Genomic DNA, 21,804 nt, shown 5'->3' with positions numbered 1-21,804 from the left:
TCAACACGAGCCTAACTGTCAAGCATTCGGCGGCTCGCGCCCGAGTGTACTAGGTCAATCACCACCAGCCACGTAGCTCCTCCCATTCGGTCAAGTGCAGCCGTACAGTGGATGCCTTTCCTTCTGAATTTTTTGTAACAAACACGTGGAATATCGATCAGACGACCATCATGTCTGGCTCACCTCATCGTCTACCAGTGGAAATAATATCAGAAATTGTTGAATATGTGAGGCCCCAATATCAATGACTGCCATGCACATTGCAAGATACGATTGACATACCTATAGACCACAACCATTGATGCAACTGGAGACCGTAGCGGGTTGAAAGAGCTCCGCTGTCTTCGTCTGGTCTCTAAATATTTCAACTACCTCGCCTCGCCTCTCCTCTTTTCGACACTCCGTCTTGAATTCATGCATGAATCTGAGGATGGTGTGCCGCATTATTTCAGATGTCAAGAAATCGTGATGGCACTTGCAACTCGCTCTACAAATGTGTTTTGTCGTACGAAGAAGCTCTATTTCAACACGATGTTCATAACGGAATTAAGTGCCCAGGTTCAAACATTAGTTCTTGATAACATTTTCGATGCCATCTGTGCATTGGAAGACCTTCGTACTATTGAGTAAGTCGGATATCTAGTAGTACACTAAATGTATAAGCTCACTTTTGATCTATCATAGTTGGCCCGCCAATTCCCATTGTGACCTAGAGGAAATCACCATAGATGTCATGCGTGCTTTGGGTAAACTCCCGTCTTTCCAGGGCTTTGAATATCTCCGTATTCATATCCAATCCCTCCCCTACTTGAGTCTCAAACCACTTTCTAACCTCACTATCTTCCGAACGCACTGGGGCTGGAGAATACCTGCACATCTTCTCCCCGAAGTTGTGTCTCTCCTCTCTCGATGTCCAGAATTGACCGAACTCTCCTTGGGTGGTAATTCTATTCGTCAAAACCTTGGCCTACATGAAGTCTTTTCCGAAATTAGTAAACTGGAGAATCCTTGGGAATTGAAAAAGCTGGAATTGCGGTGTGTAGCAGTCACCCCGGATGACTTCAGCGCTTGTATCCACCATTTCAAGCACCTCACCTCCCTTGGAATATACGGAACCCCAACAACTTTCGGTGGGATTTGTGACATTCTTCAGAAAAACAAAATCACATTGAAGGATGTATCAACTGACTACCAGGATGACCCACTTTTGTTTCGCTACCTTTCTTCGTACTCCGGATTGACGTCGCTTCAATTGAAAGTACCAAAGTACTATCGAAATCAATGGGTCACCCCACGCCCAACGCTCGTAAACGAGGTTTACTTGCGCGTTATACCAAACCACACGGAGACTCTGCAACACCTGGAATTAGGATGGATTGGATTTCCAACAAAAGAAGAACTCGCAGTATTACTAAAATGTCAAAGGTTGACAATATTACAAGTATCTATTGATGTGGGCTGCGAGGCATTGCAACGAGCATTGATACAAGGAGATGCATCAGTTCTCGTAAGACCTTTCCTCTTGATTATCATCTATTCGCTTGCTAAATGTTGACTTTTGATAGGAGAGTTGGTTTGAAGCCGGTCTACAGCTCTCGAATCTAACGCATCTGTTCCTTTGTAAGATGGGTAGGTATTCAAAAGCCAATCGTTTAATATTTTGTCAAACTTTGAGAGTGGTCGAAATGAGATATCGTAAAGAGAGAGGGATGAAGTTTATAGTGAAGGATAGATAGTTATCAAAACTCTCAATAAAATTTGAATGATCTCTTCCGAAAGCATTCATCCACTTATAAGTAAAGGAAATACAAAATATGTGCGCAATCATCACATACAGTTTCGCCAGTTCCTTCCAGCTTTTCAGGATGTTCTCGTTTATCCAGCTGTCCCAGTATTTCCTGGGAAGCAAATCACACTTCCAAGGGTGCCATTGAGTCGATGAGGACCAAACTTCGCATTTGTCCAACCCACACTTGTCCTTCTACTTTTACCAAGCTGTACACCATCAAATTCCACCAACGTGACCATCACCAGAAATTTGTGATACTCCACAGTGTTGGACAAAGTCACTCGACCGTTGACTGAGACTGATGGGCTGATGGCTTAAACACTAAGCATGCAGGCCTTGTCGACGGAGATACAGATACAGCAGTGTTATATACTTAGTATTTACGACAATTACCGTGGGACAGTCACTCGACCGTCGCTCGACCGTCACTTGACTGTTGGTCATATGACGGTCGTTCGACTTCGACCGTCATTTGATGGCACTACACTGATCACCGCAACCTGAACTGTAGACATGAGGCTGATGGCTCTCACGCGATTGCCATCGATAACTTCAACCAGTTGTAGTCAAATCACTCTCCCATTATCGGGGCTTTATCGCTCTGATCTCCTTGAACAAACACGAGTTTCGTCATGTCTGGCCTCCATGACCTACCGGTAGAAATCATCTTAGAAATCGTTAACTTTGTGAGTCCTTAACAGTGACTGGAAAGACGTGATTGACGTTCCCTATTGCAGACCTCGACCGTGTCTCGGACAGGATATCGCTTCGGATTGAAAGAGCTCTGTGACCTTCGTCTGGTCTCTCAACATTGCAACAACATCATCTCTCCTATCCTCTTTTCGACACTCCGCCTTGAATTCAGAGATGCAGACAATCACAAACCTTCTGCGCCGAATTATACAAGGTGTCAAGAAATTATAAAGGCGCTTGCAACTCATTCTACAACCGTGTTTGGCCACACAAAGAAGCTTTATCTCTCCACAGCGATCCTTTATTCGGCGGAAAGAGAAGATATTTCGGCGGCTCGGACGTTACTCTCTGATAACATTTTCGATGCCATGTGTGGTTTGAAAAGCCTTCGTACTGTTCAGTAAGTCATGACAGTAAAGAAATTCCAAATGCTCACCCTCGATCTATCATAGCTGGAAATTGGACTTAAGCCTTGACCCGGAAGAAGTCACCGACAAAATCATACATGGCTTGGGTACACTTCCGTCCTTTCAAAGATTTGAAGATCTTCGTATTCGGTTCAGCTCCCCTTTCCATGAAGCTCCTTCTTTTATACTCAAACCTCTCTCCAACCTCACCGTCTTCCGAGCATACTGGGAGTGGCGTAGGCCCGAACAAGCTATCCCCGAATTCGCTTCGCTTCTCTCTCGATGTCCAGAGCTGACTGAACTTTCGTTTCATTCGGATCTAACCCGTGAAAACCATACCCTGCACGAAATCTTTTCAGAAGTCGGCAAACAGGAGAATCCTTGGAAATTGAAAAAGCTGGAATTGCGTGGTGTGACAGTCACTCCAGACGATATTAGTGCTTGTATCCACCATTTAAAGCACCTCACCTCCCTTGGAATATACGGAACCTCAACAACCTTCGGTGGGATTTGTGACATTCTTCACCAAAACAAGATCGCATTGAAGGATGTATCAACCGACCACCCAGACGACCCACTTTTCTTCCACTACCTTTCTTCGTACTCCGGATTGACGTCGCTTCAATTGAAGGTACCACCAGAAAGCTATCACGATAACGAGGTCGCACATGCAACGTTCTTGGACGAGCTTTTCATGCAAGTTATACCCAACCACGCGGAGACTTTGGAATACCTGGAATTAGAATGGTTTGGATTCCCAACAACGGAAGGACTCGCAGGATTAATCAAATGTCAAAAGCTGAAGGAATTACAAGTATCCTTCGACATAAGCAACGAGGCATTGCAACGAGCATTGAGCGAAGGGGATGCATCAGATCTCGTACGGTTTTTTTCCTCTATAACTCATTTTCTCTTCGCCTGTCTAAATTTTTTTTCAAGGAGACTTGGTTTGAAGCTGGCCTGCAACTCCCGAGTTTGACGCATCTATTCTTCTATAGGTTCAAGACGCTTAGACATACAACTGACAGCTATTACAAGTTTCGTCGAGTTTTGAAAGAGGTTGAACAGAGATATTGTACAGAGAGGGGTATGAAGTTTAGAGTTGACGATAGATAGGTATCGAAACTCTCAATAAAACACGAATGATCTTTTTCGAAAATTCTACCTGCCCACTTGTGAAGCAGGCGTTACTTGCGCAATCATCACACACGGCTGGGGAAGTTTCTTCCAGCCTTTCAAGGCGTTCTTGCTTATCCAAGTGAGCCCTAGAAAGGGGTAGTCAGACCTTTATGATTTCGGTTCAGCAATGGTAGACGACAAGCTTTCAATTCAGCATGGGGTCGAGGCGCAACCAAGACACGCATTCAATTAATCGCTGAAACTGGCGGCGCTAGAGACAGGAAACCAGAAACTACCCATTCTTTTCCAGCAATTGACAGAAAGAAAAAACTCACTCTAGCAATTTTTAGATCTCCATTTCTCTATTTATAATTAATCTAGCGGAGGACCAGAATTTCCCTTCGCCCGTTCAGCACCTCCCATCTCACTTTTACCAATTCTACCGACACAACCTCCAACAAAAAATGGCGAAACTTCGTACACGAAGTGTATATATTGTTCTGAAGCTATGATATCCCTGACTCTGCGAAGCAACAGGAAGGTTTTATTGTAATGGAACGTCTAGATGGAACTCACGCAGAAGCGGCACCGTGGAATGATGTATATCTAGCCCGGGATCAACCTGATCTTGTCAAAGAGAATCAATCGTTATCATGACTGGCTCTCATGTCTTACCGGGGGACATTATCCTAGAAATTGCTGGCTTTGTGAGGCCTTGACACCATCAATAAAGACACGTGCACTGATATAATTGCAGGCCACATCAACAGGAAAATCCGAAGAGCTCTGCAATCTTCGTCTAGTCTCTAAACGTTTCGACAACCTCATCTCCCCTCTCCTCTTTTCGACCATCCGTCTTGAATTCAGAGATGCAGACTGCCGCCGATCTACCGCACCGGATCATACAAGATGTCAAGAAATTATACAGGCACTTGCAACTCGTTCTACAACGGTGTTTGATCACACGAAGAAGCTTTATTTCTCCCTAGGGGGACTTCATTCGACGAACAGTGAGGATGTTTCCGCGGCTCGGACATCACTCTCTGATGAGATATTCAATGCTATTTGTGGCTTGAAAAATCTTCGTACTATTCAGTCAGTCAGGGCAGCAAATAAAATACCAAATACTCACCCTCGATCGACTCTCATAGCTGCTTTTTCGACACGAGGCCGGACACGGAAGAACTCGCAATTAAGATTATTCGCGCCCTGGGCACACTCTCCTCGTTTCAGGGCTTTGAATATATCGGTTTCAGCACCCCATTTCACTTTACTCTCTCAGCCTTTACATTCAAACCTCTCTCGAACCTTACCATCTTCCGAATAGGGGGGGATTGGGACAATCCTGAGAACGTTATCCCCGAAGTCGCCTCTCTCCTCTCTCGATGTCCAGAGATGACTGAACTCTCTCTGAATGGTCGTTATTCATCAAGACTTGAAAAGCCTACCCTACGGGATATCTTTTCCGAAATTGGCCAATTGGAGAGACCTTGGAAATTGCAAAAGCTAGAACTGATAAGTGTGATAGTCACACTAGACGATATCGAGGCCTATATCCGCCATCTAAAACACCTTACCTTCCTTGAAATATTCGACAACCCATTTTCCCCAACCTTCGGGCAAATTTGGGACATTTTTCAACAAAACGGTATCGCGTTGAAAGAACTATCAACCGACCATCTGGAGGATCCTCTTTACCTCCATTACCTTTCTTCATACTCCGGATTGACATCGCTCAAATTGAAGCCATCGCCAGAACGATATGAAAATCCAGAGGCCGTAAAACAAATTTATTTGCAGGTTTTACCCAAACACGCGGAGACTCTGGAAAGCCTCGCATTAGAATGGTGCGGGACACCAACAAAAGAGGGGATCGCAGAATTAGTCAAATGTCAAAAACTGACAGACTTACAAGTGTGTGTTGATGTGAGTAAAGAAACATTGGAACAAGGCGATGTATCACTTCTCGTAAGACGTTTCTCTTGTTGATCCTTGCCTTGCTTTTTGAAATGCTGGTTATTAAGGAGATGTGGTTTGACGCTGGCCTACAACTCTCGAATTTGGCACATCTCCTTCTTCTTCCTCCCGAGACGCATGAGGGGGACGACTGGCTAACATTTAATCATGCTGTGACAGAGATTCTATTGAAATATCGTGAAGAGAGAGGGTTGAATTTCGGAGTGAACTATAATTGGTTGCGGAAGGCGCTTCCCGGTGATGATTGATTAGGAGTTGCAACGCCCTCACTGAAGAAAAGAAGAGAGAAATAGAGAGGAAGGAGGCAGGCTGAAGGATGAGAAGATCTATAGTCTCAAGATACAGGTTTGGTCTGTCTGGAAGAAATCGGGTTGGAGAACTCAATACGAAAAGCAGAAGTCAAGAAAGAGAAATATAGGAATAGACTTGTCCAAGAAAGGAAACAGGTTGTTCGGTTGTCGAAGTATCCAATTTGAAAACCATCCATGCACTGTCATGCATCATGTCTGACTCTCATGACCTACCGGGAGAAATCATCCTAGAAATTGCTAGATTTGTGAGGCCTTGACGCTAGTAACAAGGACAACGTTACTGATCGACGTGCTCTTGATTCCAAGCCACACCCGTAGACCCCAGTGGTATAGGATACCGCATCGGACCCGAAGAGCTCTGCAACCTTCGTCTAGTCTCTAAACGTTTCAACAATCTCATCTCCCCTCTCCTCTTTTCGACACTCCGTCTTCACTTTGGAGATGTAGACAATCGCAAATCTCCCATGCCGGATTTTATACGATGTCAGGAAATCATAGCGGCACTTGTAACTCGGTCTACATCCGTGTTCCATCATACGAAGAATCTTCGGCTCTATATTGGAGCCGAAGTTGCTTCTCTATATAGAGCCGAAGTTACTTCTCTTCTGTCTCGATGTCCAGATATGACTGAACTCTCTTTGAGTGGTCGTTATTCACTCAGACATAAAAAACCTATTTTACGCTTACGCGAAATCTTGTCTGAAATAGGCCAATTGGAGAAACCTTGGAGATTACAAAAGCTAGAATTGAAGAGTGTGGAAATCACTCTAGACGATATCAGAGATCATATCCGCCATCTCAAACACCTTACCTTCCTTGAAATACTCGAAAATCCCTGTTCCGGGTCAGCAACAACCTTCGGAGAGATTTGGGCTATTTTTAAACAACACGGTATCGCGTTAAGAACTATCAACTGACCATCTGGAAGATCCATTTTATCTTCATTATGTTTCTTCGTGTTCCGGATTGACGTCGCTACAACTGAAGGTATCGCCGGAAGGATATGAAAATCCAGAGGCGGTAAAACAAATTACTTGCAAGTTTTACCCAACCACGCGGAGACTTTGGAATGCCTCGAATTAGAATGGTGTGGAACCCCAACAAAAGGACTCGCAGAACTCGTCAAATGTCAAAAATTAACCGTTTTGGAAGTATATACTGATGTGAGCGAGGAAACATTGAAAGAAGGCGATGTATCACATTTTGTAAGACCTTCTCCTCTATTTACCTTTCTAAATATTAGAATTTGTAGGAGATGTGGCTCGACGCTGGGCTACAACTACCGAATCTGAAAGATCTCTCTCTTCGTCCGCCCGTGATGCATTATTCAGAAGATTATTCAACGTTCGATGATACTTTGGAAGCAGTTGTACTGAAACATCGTACACAGAGGGGATTGAGTTTCGCAGTGAACTATTATTTGCTGGAGGATGATGATTAGAAGTACGTCAGGGAGTCGTGACGTCCTCACTGGAGAGAAGGAGAAAGAAAGAGAGAGATGAACGAGAACTCAAATGGAGGGACGAGGATACCAGACAGACTCGAGCTATTTATTCGAACGAGGCGGAAGAAAGTCATAGTATATGTGTCGCCGAACATAGTTATGCTATACTTGTATATCACTAATTTTCATGAAGACGAGCAGTGCCATTTGGAAGACAGGGTTCATGCATCGTTCGTTACTACTTAGGTCCCATATAGATGCGGATGTCAGCTTCTGAAAAGATATTCCCTGTTTTGGATGAAATATAGTAGTTCGTTGCTGTCAGATTGAACATTCGATAACAATAGACTCTCAATAATACATGAACGATCTCGTCGGAAAGCATCTATCCGCTCACTAGTGAAGCAATCCCATAATACGTGCGTAATCTTCACACACGGCTTGGAAGGTTTCTTCCAGCTTTTCAAGACGTTCTCTTTTATCCAACTGAACTAGCATTTCCTAAGGTGGGAAATGGTAGTCAGATTTTTATCCGGTTTTGGGTTAGCAATGGTGGACGCACATAGTTGAACCGATATATTCTCTCTTTGACTTGTAAACGATAAGCTTTCAGTGCCGGTTCGTCATTAGGATCGAGGCGCAACAAAATTAGCATCTCAGTTAATCGCTGGAACTGGCGCTAGAGATAGAAAATCAGAAAGTCTTAACTCTTTTGACGATGAATAAGAAAAACGCACTCCAGCAATTTTAAGGTCTTTTCTCCATTTCTCTATCCACACTTTATCTGCCGGAGGATCTAATTTTCCTTTCGTCCGGCCAGCACCTCCCCTCCCACTTTTACCTGTACGCCCAATTCCACCAACGCGACCACCACCAGAAGCTCCAAATGCTTCTTTTATGAACTGTTCGTGATGTTGTAACATTTCCATATCATTCTTGTCACGAAGATCTTCGAATGCTTCTGCTGGATCTTCGACTGTTAGTTCGGCGATATTGGGTTTTGAAAGAACGTATTGGTAGATTGCTTTGTACAGTTGAGCTAGACGAAGCCGTATAAATGAAAGGATTTCATAAATCAGGATCAAGAACACTCCTTACATCCGTGTCCTTGTTTCTGATACGGTGAGAGAATCACGAACTGGCTAAGCCGTAGACGAGTTTTCTCGGGGAAGTGATAGAAACCATACAGAGAAGAATAACCAACGAAATGATATGTTGTTATATCGGTGCCAGGGCGTTTCCGCTTTTCATACCTAGACACGCGAGGATGTGTCAAGATATCATTTAGGAATTGTATAGCATTGACGAAACTCACAAGACAGTAAACTCCCAAGGATCTTCTTCGTCATTGATATAAGAACCAGCCTCGATGTATAGAAGAATGAAGAGTTGCATTCTTTTGTGATATTCACGAAACCCAGGAGTACTCCAGGTTGTCTATAGAATCTCCCCGTTCAACGAGTGAAATTCCACGATTTTGAGGCATAAGAAACTTACATGGTATACTTCGTACGTTACATCGCCTTGGGCACTGGTATTCCGACTTGTTTTTGCACTACGTTTTCTTTTACCCGTCCTTGGTGGTGGTCGTGTATACGAATAGATAAGTTCACCGAATGGTTTGAAATTAATCGCATCTTCTTCTACGCGTTTCTCGAAAGCAGATTCATCCTTATAATAATCTACATCCAAAAGATTCAGTCGCTTTTTGAGAAGTGCGAATGAATGAGGAAGGACTGAGTACCTGGAGGAATGAAATTCGTCAAGATACCTTCAACGTCATCTACTGTTGAAGAGGATTGAAGTTTCTCGGAGAATTGCACGTGGAGGTATTGAGCCAAACTCCCAGAAGCGAATCGAAACTGTTTTGAAATATAAAAGTATTCAACTTTCAGGACCAGGAAGTCTTGAAACAAAAACCCACGTCGATCATTAAATCCTTGTACCCATAGATCGTCTCCTCCTCTCCATATATCTGTCAGCTAAGGCATTAAGCAAACTGGAAGAAAGCACAAGGTTAACAACGAGGGGATACGAACAGGATACGTGAATTGGGGTTGAAAGTGTTCATAAGTCTCTCCTTCTGAGAGTGCTTCTTTGTCCGCTTTAGACCTTACTGTGATGACGTGAGCATCCTCGTACCCCCAGAAGTATGTTCGAATTCACCTAGAGACAGTGTGAGCGCTTTGTTTGAGTCTGCCGTCCAAGTTGCCATGAGAATCGTCAAGGGTTATTTCTCCAGTAGCCCTTAAAGAGAAGTTACGGCGTTCGGCAAAACGTGGGTGGTAGAGAGACGGATGCGACTGAAAGCGGGAGGCGGGAAGGCGGGAGCGCGTTGTTTGGCTTTGTGTGCTTACACCCTCTTCTGAATTTAAGTACTAGTACCAATTGTCTTGATGAAGCCATCCTTCTACACGGTAACTTTTTCATATCCGTTGAAGCATCTACATAGGTCGGATAAAATTTTGCTTGGATTATCGATCGTTATAAGCTGTTAGCCTACACGATCTCCCGCATTTATATATTATAAGATTTATGAGAATATGAATAAACTCTTTATTTGATTATTGCACAACTTTGACCAGCGACACATGCATATCTGGCTTCCTGTTGTTCTCTTCGAGTTGTTATCTTCAGACTATCGTATCTTCAAGTCCCTCTGCCCAAGACCCCGCTCTTCCCTCTCCTCTCCAGGGAGGATGTCGTAGCTCCCTGATGTCCTTCTAATGACCATCGAAAGGCGGCTCCCATTCGCCATTCACCCCAAACTTCAACCCTCTCTCTTTATGATATTTCAGTAGAACTCTTTTCAGAGTACTAAAGTACACCTTATTTTTGTTCCTCTTGGATGGAAGAAGAAACAGGTCTGTCAAATTTGAGAGCTGTAGGCCAGCCTCGAACCACATCTCCTAAGATAAACTAGCGGTTAGCAAGCCGAAGGAGGGATGAATCGAAGAGAAAGAAGTCTTACGAAAAGTGATACATCATCGCCTTGTCTGAATGCCTTGCTGCTCACATCAATATATACTAGTAATCTCGTCAGTTTTTGACATTTGATCAATTCTACAAGTCCTGCATTTGTGGGCAACCCACAGCATCTTAATTCGAGGCATTCTAGAGTCTCCGCGTGATTCGGTAGAACTTGCACACATATTTGGCTAACAATGTCTGGGGTTTTATAGGATGCCTTCAATCGAAGCGATGTCAATCCGGAATACGAAGAAAGGTAACGTAAGAAAAGTGTGTCGTCCGGAGAGTCCGTTGATAGACCTTTCAATGCGATACCGCTTCGTCGAAGAATGTCCCAGATCTCTCCAAAGTTTGTTGCTGCATCGGAACCTGGTCTCCTGAGTATTTCGAGGAAGGTAAGGTGTTTGAGATGGTGAATATAGGCTCTGATATCGTCTGGAGCGACTGCCACACTCTTTAATTCTAACTTTTGCAATTTCCAAGGTCTCTCCAATTGGCCGATCTGAGAGAAAAATTCGCGCAAGGCAGGGTTCCCGCATTGTGATGACGGACGATCTCTCAAAGCTAATTCAGTCAGCCCTGGACATCGAGAGAGGAGAAAGGCAATTTCGCGGATAAGGTGTTCGGGTTTATGCCACTCCCACTGTGCCCGGAAAATGGTGAGATTAGACAGAGGTTCGAGCGTAAGGGAGTGAGAGCCAGCAGAGCTGGAACCGAGATAGAATTCTTCAAAACTCTGAAAGGAGGTGATCGTACTCAAGGCACCAAGGACTTTGAAGGCGAGTTCTTCTATGTGAGGTCTCGAGTTTAAATACCAGCTGTGATAGGTCAAGGATGAGTGTTGTGTATTTCTTTGCTGCTGTGACTGACTTGATAGTACGGAGATTTTTCAAACCACAGATGCCATTGAATATATGATCTGAGAGAAATGTCCGAGCAGACAATTTATCCTCTTTTTCCGCCGAATCGAGTATCGTTATGGTGAGATAAAGTTTCTTCGTGTGATGAAACACTGTTGTAGAACCAGCCGCAAGTGCCTTCACAATTTCTTGACTTCGTATATAGTCCGCGGTAGTTATGTGATAAGGTGGTGCATCTTTGAATCTAAGGCGGAGTGTCGAAAAGAGAAGAGGGCAGACGAGGTTGTCGAAACGTTTAGAGACTAAACGAAGATTGCAGAGCTCTTCGGATCCGATGCGGTCTCCTGTTGGATATATGGGTGTGGCCTACGACCAGCGGGAATCGATCAGTGGCATAGTTCTCGTTACTGGCATTAAGGCCTCACAAATTTTACAATTTCTAGGATGATTTCTTCCGGTAGATCATGATAACCAGGCATGATGCACGAACGATTTACTTGTGTTTGTTCGACAATATTCGGCTCTTGTCTTCCAAATGGCAGGGCCCGTCGGGCGTTTATTCTGATATACCCCGCACACCTTCGTTGGAAGATCGCAAGGTAAAGGACGGGCAAAATATTCATTTCAGGCGCCGTCTTAAAGGCGAATGGTTCGCGTTTCTACCACTCTGCCTTGCGATCAGATGACAGCTCTTCAGCTGAAATTGGGTTTATGATGAAACGCAGCGACGAGCAGAGGGCGTTGAACATGACCAGAACCACACTTTCGTAACAAGCTCCTGCAAGTCCAATCAATCATTACTGTCGTCTAGGCAAGTATAGTAGAGAGAGGTAAATTAAATTCTTCCACGAATTTGAGCGATATCTGGCTTGAGCTTTTGGTGGGTATTGTTTGCCTTGGCACTTGAGCACACCTCTTCACGAGGTGTTTGGCCCCATAATTACCAAACGTGTGTGACTTGTCGAATCGCGCTGGGGAGCCTGTCCTGATACACGGTAATTTTTTCATATCCGTCGAAACATCTACATAGGCCGGATAAAAATCTGTTGCTTGAAAAATTGGCTTGGCTCTTGGATCGTCGATCATTGTAAGCTGTTAGAATACACGATCTCCCGTATTTATACATTACAGTAGCATTTGTGAGAATATGAATGAACTTTCCATTTGATTATAGCACAAGTACAACCAGCGACTCATGCAGACTGGCTTCCTGCTCTTCTCTTCGAGTTGTTATCTTCAGACTATCGTATCTTCAAGTCCCTCTGCCCAAGACTCCACTTTTCTCTCTCCTCTCCAGGGAGGACATCAAAGCTCCCTGATGTCCTTCTAATGATCACCGACAACCGCCTCCCAATTACCATTCACCCAAAGCTTCAGCCCTCTCTCTTTACGGTATTTCAGTATAACTCTCTGCAAAGTACTAAAAAACGTATTATCTTTATTCCGCTCGGATGGAAGAAGAATCAATTCTCTCAAATTTGAGAGTTGTAGGCCAGCCTCGAACCACATCTCCTAAAATAAGCCAACGTTTAGCAAGCCGAAGGAAGGACCAAAGAGAAAGAATTCTTACGAAAAGTGATGCATCGCTTTGTTTGAGTGCCTCGCTGCTTACATCGATATATACTAGTAATCTCGCCAGTTTTTGACATTTGATCAATTCTGCCAGTCCTTCATTTGTGGGCAATCCATAGCATTTTAATTCGAGGCGTTCTATTGTCTCCGCGTGATTTGGTAAAACTTGCACACATATTTGGCTAACGGCCTCTGGATGTTCATAGTAGGATGCCTTCAATCGAAGCGATGTCAATCCGGAATACGAAGTAAGATAACGCAAGAAAAGTGTGTCATCCCCGGGAGAGTCAGTTGATAGACCTTTCAATGCGATATCGTTTCGTCGTAGAATGTCCCAAAATTCTCCAAAGTTTGTTGCTGTGTGGGAACCTGGTTTCCTAAGTATTTCAAGGAAGGTAAGGTGTTTGAGATGGTGGATATAGACTCTGATATCGTCAGGAGCGACTTCCACATTCTTCAACTCTAGCTTTTGCAATTTCCAAGGTCTCTCCAATTGGCCGATCTGAGAGAAAAATTCGTGTAGGGTAGGTTTTCCGCTGTGTGATGCCGGATGATCTTTCAAAGCTAATTCAGTCAGCTCTGGACATCGAGAGAGGAGAGAGGCAATTTCGCGGATTAGGCGTTCGGGTTTATGCCACTCCCACTGTGCTCGGAAAATGGTGAGATTAGACAGAGGTTCGAGCGTAAAGGACTGAGAGCGAGCAGAGCTGGAACCGAGATGGAATACTCCAAAGCCCTGAAAGGAGGAGATTGTACTCAAGGCACCAAAAACTTTGAAGGCGAGTTCTTCTATGTGAGGTCTCGAGTTGAAATACAAGCTGTGATAGGTCAAGGATGAGCATTGTGTATTTCTTTGCTGCTCTGACTGACTTGATTGTACGGAGATTTTTCAAACCGCAGATGCCATTGAATATGTGATCAGAGAGGAATGTCCGAGCAGACAATTTATCCTCTTTTTCCGCCGAATCGAGTATCGTTATGGTGAGATAAAGTTTCTTCGTGTGATGAAACACTGTTGTAGAACCAGCCGCAAGTGCCTTCACAATTTCTTGACTCCGTATATAATAGTCCGGCGCGGTAGTTATGTTATAAGGTGCACGTTCAAATTCAAGGCGGAGTGTTGAAAAGAGAAGAGGGGAGACGAGGTTGTTGAAACGTTTAGAGACTGGACGAAGATTGCGGAGCTCTTCGGATCCGATTCGGTCTCCTGTTGGATATGCCCGCGTGGCCTACAACCAGGGGACATTGATCAGTGGCATTTTTATTGTTACTGGGATTGAGGCCTCACAAATTCAACAATTTCTAGGATAATTTCATCCGGTAGGTCATGAGAACCAGACATGATGCATATGCATGAACAATTGACTTGTGTTTGTTCGACAACATTCGGCTCTTGCCTTCTAAATGGCATGGCCCGTCGGGCGTTTATTCTGATATACTTCAACGCTGTCTTAAAAGGCAAATGATTCGCGTTTCTACCACTCTGCCTTGCGATCGGATGACAGCTCTTCAACTGTGTTCTGAAACGCAGCGACCAGCAGAGGTCGTCAAACATGACCAGAACCGCACTTTCGTAACAAGCTCCTGCAAATCCAATCAATCATTATTATCGTCTAGGTAAGCATAAAGAGAGGTAAATTAAATTAGTCCGTCCAAAAAGTTGAGCGATGTCTGGCTTGAAGCTTTTGGTGGGGTATTGTTTGCCTTAGGGGATGATGAACCGGGTTTACGGGGAATGTAGTCGGCGATTATGGAGTCAAAGTCGGCGTCCTTGAAGTCTGTAATTTCATGTTGAAGTTGGTGGGTGTTCGAGGGGTGACAGGAAGTGTACGTACTGGGAGGAGGATTTCTTGCTTTGAGAGATGACTGTAACATGGCGCTTGCAATAGTACGGCGAATAGCTGGCCCATCCAGAGGCTAATTAAGCGAGAGAATGATTAGTCTTCGCGGAGAATGTATATGAAGGAGGTATGCGCACCTTGTATTCTTCAGGGGGAGGCTTCCTGTTCTTGGTTGCCTCTGCGATGGGTGAAATGGGCGGCTTGTATGTGCCAGTCGGGCCAGACGCTTTCCCGAGATAGGTCAAAATGTCACCTTTGGTCAACATCCCGCGGACACCTGTTCCTTTAATTGCATCAAGGCTCGTGATACCATGTTCAAGGACGAGACGTTGAACAGAGGGGAAGAGGGGGCGTTTATGCGATGGAGGTGGACCATGATGGACGGTGGGCTGGGATTCTGTAGGCTGAGCGGGCTGTGGAGTGGGAGGAGGCGGAGGCGTAGAACCAGCTTTTTGATTCTGTTCTTCTTTAGGTGCTTCGAGATTGGAGATGTCATCGCCCTCTTCTGCTAAAAGAGCAATTACTTTTCCGACAGGGACATTTTTTGACCCATCGGGAAGCTAGAGAAAACACGTTTGGATGCGGTAGTACGGCCAGGTGCCAGAAGATCACATACAATTATCTTGCCCATTATTCCATCATCCTGAGCCTCAACGTCAATTGTGGCTTTGTCCGTTTCCTAGAAGCCATCAACAACTCGACAGCATTGAATGGCATGACACCTACTATTTCGAGGAGGACATCTCCAGCCGCGAATGCCTCGCCTTCTTTCTTTTTCCAGGATGCAATGCCACCCTCGGTCATAGTTGGTGACATTGCGGGCATCTGAAGGTTGGAAACAGCAGCTCGGAGGGCAGACTGGTGGAGTACTGTCAAGTTTGTGAGCTTTACAGAGAAGTTCTGGAGGAGAAAGACCTACAACGTCGAAAACAGGTCCTCCCAGCGAGCATTGTTAATAGCACCATGGCTTGGACAAGAAGAACTGAAAACGCTCAGGCGACGCGCTCCGAAATATTGCGCACGTGACTGACGGAAGAGGTCTCTGCAGCAGCCTCAAGCCTTTAAATCTGCCCTCATCCGTCTCGCTCTCTTTCCTTCCCCTCGTACTATGCTGTCTGCTCACCACATTGACACTGACATCCCCATCTACCACTCATTCTCCTGACTGCCGAGGTCTCTAAGGAAAAATAAATAATGCTCGGATATGCTTCGCACACCCTCCAGTCCGCCCGCCGTCTCTTCCAGCGCTTCTTTCTCCAGTTTGGATTGTGAGTGCGCCAACCTACTTCGCCAAGAGCACCCACTTTATCCCGAACTCACAGACACTGTGCAACACACCAAATCCGACTCATCCTAATAAACGGAGTCGTCATTACGTCTCTATTCTATCCTGCTCTCGCCTTGTATTCATCGTCTCAACCTCAATCTTTCTCTGTCTCGGACCTATTCTCCCCTCATCCTACGGCTGCGTCAGGCATTCCCAATGACCTAGTCGACGTGTGGACTGGATACGACGCTTTGCGCAAGCGGGAAGATTCCGTCTCCATTGCAACCTGTGGCGTTGGTCACACCCTCCGCGTGGAACGCATCTTGATCCAGGCCCCAGTAGAAGAAGATGAAAATGCTCTTAATCACCGTATTCTACTCTCCACCTTCGATATGCAGCAACAGTTAGAACTCGCTTTATCCTCTGGCCCCTCCCCTTGCTTGAAACGCTCTGATGGAACTTGTTTCGTCGTTTCACCCTTAGCATTCTGGTCCTATGACAAGAATGCACTACTCTCCGATACAAACATATTGGATACACTTACTTACCCAAGAAATGCATCCATATCTGGAGTATTAATTACTCCCCAAATGGTCCTGGCGGGTCGGGGATCTGACGAGCACCATGTAACGGGCACCAAATTCGACTACGCCAACTACCTTGCCATTACTTATTTTTTCCCGGACAGAGATTGCGTTGACAATACGGGTCATCAATACTGGGAGGATGCAATCAAAACCGCAGCATCAGGTACGGCGAAGGTGGATGGACAACGCCATCCCCCGACTATCATTGCTCTAGAGGTATATCGCTATCTTTTCGTCATCATTCCCCTTCTTAATCCGTCCATAGTACGATATAAATCGCTCCCGCGGGAAGGGATGGACGGCTCTGTCTGCATTCTTGTACTTTGCCTATCTAGGATTCTTTGCCTACGTTGCTTGGTCCATGAAGCGAATGGATGCTTTACATGATCGTTTAGGTGTGACTTTCACCGCTTTGGTGGAAATCGCGGTTAGTACCATCACGAGTCTAAGTGTATGTGCATTAGTTGGATTCCAAGTAAATTTAGTGCCATGGTTAGTTTTTCGAAGATGCCCATTTGTCAACTGACTAATCAGATCATCTTAGGGAATTGTTGCCCGTAGTAATCGCGTTTGTCGGTGCCGAAAATATGTTCAACCTGGTACGACTTGTGTATCTGGCGCGACAAAAAATTATTTTATTTATGGTGTCATTATAGGTTGATGCCGTTGGAAGAACGCCCGTTACCTTGTCTGTCAAGCAAAGAATAGCAGAGGGCCTCAGTCATGCAGGCACGTCAAACACCCTCAAAGTGGTATCTTACAATTGCATCCTCGGTATCATGGGCGGTATAGGTTCAGGGGCAGTCCGTCAATTCTGCTGGTTCGCCATCGTTGTGCTCGTTGCTCACTGGTTCCTTGCCCATACCTTTTTTATAACTGTCTTGTCGATAGATATACAACGTTTGGAAGTAAGCACACTCACATGCAAAATTTTGTTGATCCCTTCTTAACTTTCATTTTTTTTAGCTTGACGAGTTGCTACGACGGGATACGAGCTCGGCACCCTCCCTCGTGCGACATGATTCCAATACTTCAAAGCAACCTCGTTCGGGATGGGCAAAGCTTGGACATGTCCTGAAGCGGCTGCTGAAAGGCCGCGCAACAACCAATGTCAGCTTACTATTGGTGCGAATGCGGTTTTGCTCATTGCAGAGCGCTTTCCTAAATCCATCAATAGTTACTGGCAATCACAGCGACACTGTATTATACTACATATTCAACAAATCTCAATGAACCGCAAACAAAACCGTTTTTGCGAGCCGTGACCCGCAATCATCTCAATACACCAAACGAATTTGAAAACTTGTCGCCGGACTGGCAGCTCTGGAAGACATTGACCCCCGAAAAGCCTGAAACGAATGTACTCCACATCCGAGTTGAACAGCCACTTGTTGTCACCCTCATTCACGAACATTCACCATCTCAAAACAATCGCACTCATCGAACTCAATCATGGGCCGCGTTTCGTCTGGCAGTTTGGCTGCTCAAAATCATGGTTTTACCTATCGCAGTTACCACGGGTTTACTGTGGCTTCTACTTCTTTACCTTCTCAAGGACGCAGAACTCCTCGAGGCACAACAACACCATGTAGATTCAGACCCTTCTGAGGAGGAGAGCGTCAAATCTCTTCAAGGTCATGTTTCCTTCTCGACTCTGCCTCGTGCGTTCTCGAGCGATGTAGAGCTGATTGCCTCAAGCCGAGACGGTCAAGTTATAGTGTCCGTCGGACTTCGCAATGAAATCACTGTCTGGAACCAGGCCACGCGCACCCATATGTCCATCGATGCGACAAATTTGCTCCTACGGACCGCCAGCAGTTCGCACGCTAATCTCACTTTGAGTTCCGTTGCTGTAGAAGAAAATGGGGAGTATTTCGCTGTGGGAACGGGATCTGGTGTGGTTGCCGTGTGGAAGATTGACACGACTTCGATTAGATCCCTCATTCACCTCTCTTTGGAAAACTCTTCCGCCGGGGTTACCGACCTGCAGTTTGGAAAGCCGCTGCCGCGATTGAAACTCGATCATAGTGCCCCCCCTCATTTGCAATCGAACCTGCCTAATTCGGAGTTTGAGGACCTCGTGGTTCTTCTCGCCACCTTCGAGAATGGAATTGCGGCTAAATGGACGATCAATGAATTTGCGACGCTCAGCTATGTGAAACCAACTCAGAACTCTGTCATCTCAAACGTCTTTCTCGTCCGCGTAGCTCCCGAAAATCAAATTCTCGTTGCGTTTGCCTTTAATGATGGTTCTTTGGAACTCGTCGAGACTGGCGATACACTTCCTATCATTCTACCTAATTATCATATTCGGCCCGGAACGCAGAGCGATCTCGTGTCTCATGTGCATGCATGTCGCTCGGAACTCAATGGGACGAAACGGCTTGTTGTTGCTACTGCGACCGAGTCAGGTATCGTATCCTTATGGGATGGTTGCACGAGCGAGTGTATCTCGGTTCTTGAGGATGCGGCTGGTCGTGTGACCCATCTTCGGATATCCCCAATTCAATGTGAGACTTGCCATTATTGTGGACAACTTCCGCTGGAGAGCATCTCCATTGCATTCTCGATCGACTATGTCGTACGATTTTTTATGCTATACTTGCAAGATCAAACTAGGCGGTGTTCATGTACCAGGAAGCAACTGAAGCATGCATCGTCATCCGATCACTTGGGTCGACGCTCCAGAAGCGATAGCGGGACGTCATCCTTGATGGGGTCTCCCAGAATTCCTCGAGCGAGATTAGCGACAGCGTTTGAGACACCTGCGTTCCCGGTATCTGGGCATGGTGTCCATCAAAGAAGGGTGTCGGAAAAGGAACCTGGAAGAAGATCCTCAGAGCTACTGAACATTTCACCAAGTAATGAAGATCACGACGGTAGTTTTCACTTGCTACCGCCCTTAGATGGGACAAGTACTCCGATGCAATCACCTGTTTCGTTTTGGAGAAATGCGATTGCGATTCTTGTGAGAGAGATCACATGTGAGAGGGGTGAGTGGGATGTTTGGGGTGGGGAATATGTGGGAATACGACGTAGACCACGATCGCAAGGGAAGACGCGCAGTGAAATGAAAGCGAGTGTGAGATTTCATAACTCGGTTCTTGGGCTCACTGGTGCAACAATGGAACGCTGGGAAGTTTGGACTTTTGATCCCGTGCTTGCGCAGATGCGTAGTTCGGTCCTAGTAGCTTTGGCACTCAAACCTCCAGAAGGTGAGAGTACGCCTTCTACGCCTAGGAGTGTTTCTTCCTCGGTTGACTCTATTTCCCGACTGCCTTTCACTCGTGTAACGTCTCTTCATGTAGCTTCTTCTTGCGCTTTCGCTGGTTTCGGGAATACGATTGGTGTACTGCATTATTCGAATAATTTATGATGGGAGATATTTGTTGCGGGATAGATTACTTAATTATGGTGACTTAGGATTGCATTTGCAATTTTTTGTAACACAGCCCGACTATTCGTGCCACGTGGAACAAACAGCCTTTCAAATTTGTAATTCTAATTTGTCCCCCGTAGATATGATAAAAAGATCATAGCATCGCATCTTGAAGTTTATATATTATGTACCCCTATGTTCAATTATCACGGTGGAGATTGCGTGGGTCCTTGTCGATGTGATTGAAAGTTGTGGCAAGTGATCTCTATTTCGTAACACAACACTTTCTTCCATCTAACTTTTATCCGGTCAGCTAACCTAGTCTCACCTCTCCTGACGACCCGGGAGCAGCTGCTCTGATGGAATGAATCAGTGCATATAGTTGATCCGCGAGACCCCAGACAATCCACATAAAAGATGCGACAGACTTGATGATGTTTTAATCCTGGACATTGTACCTTCTTCCCGTGATGATGATGAAATGGCCACTATGACATACTGTTCCGTTAATTGTTCTCTTTTAATATCCATTAGGAATCGAGAATTTTCCGCTGATACATTGTAATCAAAACGAGGTTGAAAAGAAGGCTAATGTATTGACACTTGACTTGTAGAATTTACGGTCCAGCGTCAGTATCCAAATAAGACATCAATATTTCGGTAATAATGACGTCAAGTCGATTGATGGATATGACCGGACAACGTAGTGGAGGTATATCAGGGTTAGTATGTTAAGTATTGAGATTTATCATTTGACAATGATGACAGCTTAATGAGGCTGCATTGTAATCTCCGCTTCGCAACTAACCTCAAAAGTTACCAACAGTTATGATGTCACCATGTTCGCGTTGTGTTGGAAATATTGGAATAACTCCCCCATTCATCTGTTGCCTATGTCCGGGGTTCAGGTTAAATTGAAATTCATGGGATCATGTGTTGTGCTTATGGGGGTTTCTGAATCAATCGTTTGGTTTTGGTATGCTCAGGGTGGATGTGTTTAGTACTTTATAATACATCTGTTTTGTTTTCTTTCCTCTGGTCCCCGGACTATCTGCGTTTGAAAGATTTTTCCCGCGAATTGTTAAGTGGTGGCGTCATCGGAGAAGAAATGATCCGTCTGAATGATTTGGAAAAGAGTGTACGTGGTTTTGATATTAGGGCACAGAAAAGTCGTAATCATAGTAATTGACTCTACTTGATGTCTCGATTAGCAATTTCCAATTCTTTTTTGAGTCATAGTAAGGACGGCACAGTGCAGAAATGCACTGCCGGCCCGCCGCTGTTGCAATGACATTGTATGAATATATATTTGGGGAGTAGGTACGGCTGCGTCACATGCTAAAATCATCTTCTTTGTTGTGAAGTTTAGAAGGAAAGAGATCTAGAGGATGAACATGTGAGAGAAACCACCATATGGGCTAAGGTTAACGGGCTCGAAGAAGCATGTCAGTATCGGCAACGGAGGTATGATTCATGATTGCGATGGAAATATATTTATATTTATAATATCATTCTAAGGCGATCTGGGGTAGTATATTGATCGCCAAAAAAGACACTACCATTCTGAAGGCGAAGCGAGAGAAGTGAA

The 21,804-nt window shown here is 45.0% G+C and overlaps 9 protein-coding genes across 9 annotated transcripts; 4 read left to right on the top strand and 5 right to left on the bottom strand.

Annotated features, from left to right (window-relative positions):
* Nucleotides 1-170: 170 nt before the first annotated feature.
* Nucleotides 171-1,555, top strand: AGABI2DRAFT_115597 (hypothetical protein; the record flags this gene model as incomplete). The annotated part of the gene is made up of 3 exons (XM_006458504.1): nucleotides 171-227; nucleotides 289-626; nucleotides 685-1,555. 3 exons carry the CDS (start codon nucleotides 171-173, stop codon nucleotides 1,553-1,555), a joined length of 1,266 nt encoding a protein of 421 aa, XP_006458567.1.
* An 866-nt stretch (nucleotides 1,556-2,421) lies between these two features.
* Nucleotides 2,422-4,005, top strand: AGABI2DRAFT_115596 (hypothetical protein; the record flags this gene model as incomplete). The annotated part of the gene is made up of 4 exons (XM_006458503.1): nucleotides 2,422-2,475; nucleotides 2,527-2,882; nucleotides 2,935-3,769; nucleotides 3,829-4,005. The coding sequence occupies 4 exons, from the start codon at nucleotides 2,422-2,424 to the stop codon at nucleotides 4,003-4,005; spliced, it is 1,422 nt and encodes a 473-aa protein (XP_006458566.1).
* A 656-nt stretch (nucleotides 4,006-4,661) lies between these two features.
* Nucleotides 4,662-6,385, top strand: AGABI2DRAFT_176855 (hypothetical protein; the record flags this gene model as incomplete). Its single annotated transcript, XM_006458502.1, has 5 exons — nucleotides 4,662-4,715; nucleotides 4,766-5,103; nucleotides 5,160-5,787; nucleotides 5,809-5,934; nucleotides 6,033-6,385. 5 exons carry the CDS (start codon nucleotides 4,662-4,664, stop codon nucleotides 6,231-6,233), a joined length of 1,347 nt encoding a protein of 448 aa, XP_006458565.1. The 3' UTR covers nucleotides 6,234-6,385.
* A 1,751-nt stretch (nucleotides 6,386-8,136) lies between these two features.
* On the bottom strand, nucleotides 8,137-10,011 carry AGABI2DRAFT_183588 (hypothetical protein; the record flags this gene model as incomplete). The annotated part of the gene is made up of 10 exons (XM_006458501.1): nucleotides 9,907-10,011; nucleotides 9,780-9,856; nucleotides 9,665-9,715; nucleotides 9,485-9,602; nucleotides 9,238-9,422; nucleotides 9,056-9,177; nucleotides 8,839-8,993; nucleotides 8,478-8,779; nucleotides 8,303-8,419; nucleotides 8,137-8,241 (listed from the first exon to the last, which is right to left on the bottom strand). Exons 1-10 carry the CDS (start codon nucleotides 9,953-9,955, stop codon nucleotides 8,137-8,139), a joined length of 1,281 nt encoding a protein of 426 aa, XP_006458564.1. The 5' UTR covers nucleotides 9,956-10,011.
* A 452-nt stretch (nucleotides 10,012-10,463) lies between these two features.
* Nucleotides 10,464-12,656, bottom strand: AGABI2DRAFT_141360 (hypothetical protein; the record flags this gene model as incomplete). Its single annotated transcript, XM_006458500.1, has 6 exons — nucleotides 10,464-10,649; nucleotides 10,712-10,767; nucleotides 10,834-11,528; nucleotides 11,581-11,936; nucleotides 11,996-12,149; nucleotides 12,484-12,656. 6 exons carry the CDS (start codon nucleotides 12,654-12,656, stop codon nucleotides 10,464-10,466), a joined length of 1,620 nt encoding a protein of 539 aa, XP_006458563.1.
* Nucleotides 12,657-12,835: 179 nt separating this feature from the next.
* On the bottom strand, nucleotides 12,836-13,181 carry AGABI2DRAFT_183587 (hypothetical protein). The gene is made up of 2 exons (XM_006458499.1): nucleotides 13,141-13,181; nucleotides 12,836-13,082 (listed from the first exon to the last, which is right to left on the bottom strand). Exon 2 carries the CDS (start codon nucleotides 13,077-13,079, stop codon nucleotides 12,897-12,899), a length of 183 nt encoding a protein of 60 aa, XP_006458562.1. The 5' UTR covers nucleotides 13,080-13,082; nucleotides 13,141-13,181; the 3' UTR covers nucleotides 12,836-12,896.
* A 264-nt stretch (nucleotides 13,182-13,445) lies between these two features.
* On the bottom strand, nucleotides 13,446-14,484 carry AGABI2DRAFT_141359 (hypothetical protein; the record flags this gene model as incomplete). Its single annotated transcript, XM_006458498.1, has 4 exons — nucleotides 13,446-13,511; nucleotides 13,567-13,960; nucleotides 14,013-14,371; nucleotides 14,431-14,484. The coding sequence occupies 4 exons, from the start codon at nucleotides 14,482-14,484 to the stop codon at nucleotides 13,446-13,448; spliced, it is 873 nt and encodes a 290-aa protein (XP_006458561.1).
* Nucleotides 14,485-14,716: 232 nt separating this feature from the next.
* Nucleotides 14,717-15,952, bottom strand: AGABI2DRAFT_190833 (hypothetical protein). Its single transcript, XM_006458497.1, has 6 exons — nucleotides 15,903-15,952; nucleotides 15,710-15,852; nucleotides 15,600-15,662; nucleotides 15,121-15,543; nucleotides 14,978-15,059; nucleotides 14,717-14,920 (listed from the first exon to the last, which is right to left on the bottom strand). The coding sequence occupies exons 1-6, from the start codon at nucleotides 15,946-15,948 to the stop codon at nucleotides 14,781-14,783; spliced, it is 897 nt and encodes a 298-aa protein (XP_006458560.1). The 5' UTR covers nucleotides 15,949-15,952; the 3' UTR covers nucleotides 14,717-14,780.
* Nucleotides 15,953-16,098: 146 nt separating this feature from the next.
* AGABI2DRAFT_183585 (hypothetical protein) lies at nucleotides 16,099-20,218 on the top strand. Its single transcript, XM_006458496.1, has 7 exons — nucleotides 16,099-16,251; nucleotides 16,306-17,053; nucleotides 17,103-17,329; nucleotides 17,382-17,436; nucleotides 17,494-17,745; nucleotides 17,804-17,962; nucleotides 18,015-20,218. The coding sequence occupies exons 1-7, from the start codon at nucleotides 16,178-16,180 to the stop codon at nucleotides 20,211-20,213; spliced, it is 3,714 nt and encodes a 1,237-aa protein (XP_006458559.1). The 5' UTR covers nucleotides 16,099-16,177; the 3' UTR covers nucleotides 20,214-20,218.
* The last annotated feature ends 1,586 nt before the right edge of the window (nucleotides 20,219-21,804 follow it).

This window comes from Agaricus bisporus (assembly GCF_000300575.1).
Source record: "Agaricus bisporus var. bisporus H97 unplaced genomic scaffold AGABI2scaffold_2, whole genome shotgun sequence".
Classification (NCBI taxonomy): Eukaryota; Fungi; Basidiomycota; class Agaricomycetes; order Agaricales; family Agaricaceae; genus Agaricus; species Agaricus bisporus.
This window is presented reverse-complemented; position numbering and strand designations above follow the sequence as displayed.